The 6,178-nt window shown below is 32.6% G+C and overlaps 1 protein-coding gene across 1 annotated transcript; it reads right to left on the bottom strand.

Annotated features, from left to right (window-relative positions):
• Positions 1 to 1,138: 1,138 nt before the first annotated feature.
• On the bottom strand, positions 1,139 to 3,410 carry LOC122598570. Its single transcript, XM_043771163.1, has one exon. The coding sequence runs from the start codon at positions 3,240 to 3,242 to the stop codon at positions 1,410 to 1,412; it is 1,833 nt and encodes a 610-aa protein (XP_043627098.1). The 5' UTR covers positions 3,243 to 3,410; the 3' UTR covers positions 1,139 to 1,409.
• Between the last annotated feature and the right edge of the window lie 2,768 nt (positions 3,411 to 6,178).

The following is a 6,178-nucleotide window of genomic DNA, read 5'->3' as shown; positions in this document are numbered from 1 at the left end:
CTTCTTGATTCTGGTGGGAATCAAGTACATGATAGTTTTCAATTCGTTTCTCAAAAACTTAGGCTACCCGGCAAAATATTTATTACAAATTCGTTACCAACACTACTCTTTGTGGACATTGTAAAAATGCAGGGGTATTTTCCTAAGAACTTTTGATTTGTAAATGCAAAATGGAAGTGTAGTTTTTGGATAAGTTGAAATCTGTTCATTTCATCTTAAATTGGTCACATTTACATACAGCACTCTTAGTCCTATAATAAAGAGTCTCTTTTGACTATTAGATAGTCAACCAACGCTTATCTCAACTTTTCAAATTTCATATGATAAGTATTTTGAAAAGATCTAGTTTACTGTATTAGATTAAGTGATACATAATACTATCTTGCAGCAAAAAATTTACAACAAAAGATTATAAATCAGTTCATGAAGAAAAAAAAATTTACTACAAGTTTTGACTCTCAAAAAGTCAAACTGTACTCTGAGATATGTGTTTTAGAATAGCAATTTAGCAAGGATAGTATCGAAGAGCTGCAAAGGGAGGGTGTGGCGTGTGCATATGTCATGTATAATTAGTCTAAATTCAGATTTCTTTATTTCTAGTAGGGATTTTACCCTCAGGGCGATGGTTAATATGCAGTAAGATGTTAAACATAACTATTGCTTGTACATTGTCCTAAGGACTAGGTTACATATTAGAAAGTTATTTTCTATATTCCCGACCGACCAACCAAGCAAAGATTCTATTCTTCTATATTTGGAAGTTACGTTTTAGAGAGTATCAGACTGTTATATATTTAGATTCTGTGTAGTGATACATACAGCAAACCACTAAATTGCATTTATATTCTTCTAAAAGGTTTGATCTTATAAATTAACTATGATTGTGTTTCTGCATTTTCACAACTGTCGCTACTTGGAAATCAAAAGCCCCGACGCCTAACCTACTACAGACACATGTTGGATGATTCTTGATTTCCTATAATAGAGAAGGAAAAATCAAACCCACCATAACAAAAGCTTGACAGAAGATAAATATGTAATTTTAATTTGGGCCAATTATATATCACAGTGAACTCAAGAGTTTCCATTTTTATAACCCTTTATATCTAACCCAAACTCTTCGTATACCCTCTTATTATCTACCGAAATCCCCATTGTAAACAAATTTATAAAATCGTCAACTGGTTTTCTTCACAAACAAATAATCGTTCAGAATTTCACACAGAAAACACAAGAAGATGCAGCGTACATGTTTTGGAGAAGTGAATACCCAGTAGAATGTGTTTTTTCTTTCCGTATATACATCTCTGCAAACTCTACAACGAAAGACGTCAGCTTAAATCAAAAAGTCCCCTATTTCACCTTCCAACTTTGACGATTGCTATTTACCTAATATACGTAGTCACTCCTTAAAAATCTTCAAGGTGATATGGTTGTCTATGAGAAGGAACCACACCAGCATGATACATATTCAGATGATAAATAGCTTCCACCACTAATTCTTTCAACTCAGAGTGTTGACCAACAATTGACTTGTCAGCTCCTTCTAAAGCTGTTAAAACTCTTGCCTGCACAAGAGCCTCAATATTTCCAGCCTTTATCGCAAGATTACACAAAAGCACCAATGCATGACGCTGTGTCCTTTCGTTCCCCCTCAATAATCTCATCAATGGAACCACCCCATCAAATTCGATAATAGTCTTTGAATGCTCAGTACAAAGAAAATTATCAGGTGATGTGAACTTATGTAAAGCAATAGCTGATTCCACTTCCACATCAGGGTTTTGGTGACTGAGCTGCTTTACCAATGGGCTAATAGCACGTGTCTCTCGAGCTGGGAAAGTTCTTGCCAATGACCCAATTGCTCTAATTGCTGAAACCTTGACTCCAATGTTTTCGGAATCATTAATTAACCTTAAGAGTTGATCAACTATTGCTTTTGCAGCAGGGGAATTAGTCTTGAAAGCTGCCCGTCTAAGATCTGAGTTCTTTTCAGCTGCAGCTGTGATTTCTATGACAGTCATTAAGCAGTTTGTCTGCAATTCGCCTGTTTCTGTTTCAATAAGCTTAGCCAAAACGAGTAACCCTTTTGTATCAGTCAGTATCTTACTGTTTGCAAGATGGCACCTAGAAAGCATCCATAACGCTTTTGCACAACAAGTTTTTAATTCTAGTTTCAGTTCAGACGTTTCGTTTTCCCTCTCTTTCCTATTAGTCAACCATGAAGAAGAACGAACTACCGAAGAACTAACTCCATTAAACCCCAAACTCTGCTTATTAATCTTGACAACCGAATCAATACTTTGCTTCTGATACTGACTACCACGAATATTATCATCACCGATAACCGTTTCAAACGATAACAAAGTAACAAGTGGTCTGATCACATTCTCCCTAGCAAAAGCCTCTTGTGAAACCTCATCAAGTTCAGCCATTCTAGCAATCAATTTAGCAAGCAAAATCTGAACTCTAAGCGTCCCTTTTTGAAAACGTTGTACTATAATAGGAACACCAAGTTCACTAGTAATCATCCTAGCTGTATCCTGATAACTAGCTAAACTAAAAAGCACATTCGCAGCTGCGATTTGTGCTTCGGGTGAATCTTCATTCAAAAGTTTTAACAAAGGCGGAACACCGCCTTCTTGTACTATAATTTTCTTGTTACGAGTGTTATCATCTGATAATGAACATAACGCATTAGCAACATCAACTTTAACATTTAATGGACATATATATAATGAGCATATATAAGACCAAACCCATGCAACAATAGGATCGTTACTCGCTATAGGCGGTAACGAAAGTACTATGCCAGTATCTTCGCCCCCAGCGCTGGGGGCAAAGATACTGAGCAGCCATTTCATGTCACCAATAGAAGCTTCTAACAAAACAAATACTCTTTTAAACTCGGCCGCGCTAGCAATGGAAATGACACGTAGGAAAATGCTGTTCCTACGGCATTTTCGTACTAGAGTGAGTGTGCGGCTCAAGGTTTTGATTATTTCACTGAAGACATGACGAACGGGCCGGTCGTAGAACGAAGGAGTTGAGTTAGTGAACCGGACGAAAGCCCGGAGCATTTGAGCAAGGTGGTTAACTTGTTTTAAGACTTCAGTGCATTCAAGTTTGTAAGATTTGGTGTCATGGACCGCGGTTCGGATACGTTCAGATAGTATGATAGGGAAAGATAGTATGTGTTCGATGGGTTGGTTTTGGTGGTCTTCACCGGCTGCTAAGTCCATTGTTGGATGAGTATGTATATGGAAATGGAATTAAAGATGAAATTTTGGAGTTTAGAAAATTAAAGAGACGTATTGTTTTTGTTTACGATGAGAGAATAATGAATGGACGAAATGGTTATGAGGTTGTTTTGTCTTTTGGAGTTTACTTTGGTTATGGTTTTGGGATGTTTGTGTAGGTTACTTTGATATAGAATGAATTTCTAGGAAATTGTATTGTTTGAAAAATTGATTAAAACATGACTTTTCTTTGTTTTCTCTGTTATGGTCGAGAAGATGTTTTAACGAAGTTGATTGAGATAGTTATTGTTAATTTTCGAAACCAAAAGTGAAAAAGAAAAAAGAAAAACAAAAAAAAAGGAAATTGTTAATGGCAAATTATATTTAGTGAATCCATTAACTAAAGACCTCGATCTGACAAAGATAAAGTCTCCACTTCCTTCTAATATCACTATATACAAAAACATAAAATGACAAATTAACCTTAAATATTTTATATCATAATTTTCTACAGGTCTGGATATAAATTTTAACTATGCTTTTTCTAAATGTATTGTAAAATTTATTATAGAAGAAATGAGAAGTCACTAATAGAAACTAAAAAATTAATATTTATTAAATAAAAGAAAGAGGAATGTTTGATCAGATCAACCTATTATTTACAAAGACTTCAATGCTTTGGACAAAATGAGTTACAAAGACTTTCAAAGTCAATTACTTTTTGATTTTATATTCGGGGGAAATGAGTGCCTTTGGCTTTCTCTTCAATAAACTAATCATAAATGGGAAATATAAGGGGGGTCAATTGCAATTACCACGAAAGACAAGGATTGTTTACATATAAAGTTGTAATGGGTAAAAGATGCTCGAATAAGACCACCATCTTAAAAACGCGTAAAGGGCATCAACCAAGGGTATCAACCACAGGAAGTGGTTTCTAATTCTCTATTGTAATACCGGATAAAATTTTCTGCATCTTAATTTTCCTATACTCTATTCATAGTAAATTGAATATCGTTATTGTAACATCGACTGCATTTTAGAGAAAATAATTAGATGCAAAATTTCAGGAAAACTATAGCCAGATGATCCAAGTCCCATCCAATAAAATCAAAATCAAACGACATATTATAATGCATAATATACATCTATGTAAAATATGTATTGTTGTAGATAGTTAAAGAGTGTTGTGTTCAAAGTATTATTATTCCTGAGTGCAAGTTCAGTGATTCATGCTATCTCGGATGAACAAGATATACAGAGGATGGGGTGCTTGCCTCCTCATTCCTTTTTACATATGCCATGATGCTCATGGCAACTTATCTAATTGGATTTTTTTTCTAAGTAGATTTTATGCCAAAGATGTGATCTTAGAGCGCGTATCAAGTTTATCATCAGTGGTACTTTTGCTTTTTGGTTGGGAAACGTTTCTATCTTTTTCACTTATTATTACTATTTTCGTTAATTTTTTCTAACAATTCTAGGACCAGCTACTTCATTCGGATGAGACATCTTACGATGTCATGAAGTGCCCGTTCCTTTAATACTTCGAGCTCTCAAGAGTGTCTTTGTACGTATGGGTATTGATCGGCCGTGTTATTCGGGTTTCGAGTTATTTGGTTCAGGTTGTCAGGTGTTGAAAAATAATAAGTTCATCCGTAACTCAAACCAAACCAAATAAGATTTGGGTTATTTGAGTTTGGGTTATTCCGGTTTTGGGTTGTTTGGGTCGGGTTTTGGGTAACCCAAATAAAAAAATTTTGTGTACTTTGAAGCGTACTAAACTTTAAAAAAAAGTTGGTTAATTATACTTCAATATAATTTTAATTTCAAAAACATAGAAAATCATTATTCATAAAAGTGTAAGTTAACAAATTGTTCATATTCAAACATATTTCAACAACTTTAATTATCTAGTTCTTAATTTAGTACATTACAACATGGTTGTATTAATCGATAAATAGTCAGATATATGTAAAATAGATAAATTATAAACTATTAGCTAATTATAATAAAAGTTTTATAATATTAAGTTACGTCGATGTCTAAGAATTATGAATATGAACTATGAGATAGTTTAACCATACTCATAATCTAGAAATTGTATATGTTATATTTCGAATGTATATAATTAGCTTATTAACTCGCATAATATCCGGATTTTCATCACAATGTCTCTTTACCTTTTTCATTTTTTAGAATCTAAAAAAAATTATTTGGATTATCAATATATAAGAAAGCCCTAAATAATATTATGGAGAAACAATGACCACTAAATGAATTTTAAGTTTTAATTACAACCCTTAGATCAAAATACTGATGTCATCATCGCCTTTATAATTGATAAATATTAATCAAAAGAGTCCATCTCTCTCCGTATCATTTATTAGTCGATCCAACTTTTCCTTCACAATCTCTCTTTTCCTTTTCCTTTTCACTTTCTAAAATTTAAAAAAAAGTTGGATTTGTTTTGATTAGTTATTGTTTTTTTTCAAATAAACACAAAATATAGACTTTTTGAGGCTAAAAACCTTAAAGAAAAAAAATCTAAAGTTGAATCTCAAAATAAAGGTGAAAAAAATATATAATTCTAATTTGGAAATTGATATACATTTCATTTAAAAAAGATGGTTTATATCTGTTAAAAAAATGGTATTCATAAGTTCGCTTGAGAGTAATCAAATGAATATTAGATGTAAGTGTAGTACTTAGATATTGTTATGATGCTTTGAATTGTTGATAATAAGGTTATTTTTGTTTTATTAATTTTTTTTTGTGTAGTTATATAAGCATTAAACTATGTAAAAGATTAAAAAAAACTAATATATGTTTATACGACTTAAAAAGAAGGGAAATTTACATTTAATTCTTAATTATATTATTATAAACAAATCTGGTTATTTTAAATTATAAACTATCACTTGCTACAATAATTTTAA

This window comes from Erigeron canadensis, chromosome 4, assembly GCF_010389155.1.
Source record: "Erigeron canadensis isolate Cc75 chromosome 4, C_canadensis_v1, whole genome shotgun sequence".
In the NCBI taxonomy this organism is placed as follows: Eukaryota; Viridiplantae; Streptophyta; class Magnoliopsida; order Asterales; family Asteraceae; genus Erigeron; species Erigeron canadensis.
Note: the sequence above shows the minus strand (reverse complement) of the source record. Positions and strands in the feature narration are given on the sequence as shown.

What these genes read in the sequence shown, in the direction of transcription:
- LOC122598570 (XM_043771163.1), bottom strand. Translation starts at nt 3,242, where the DNA reads ATGGACTTAGCAGCCGGTGAAGACCACCAAAACCAACCCATCGAACAC.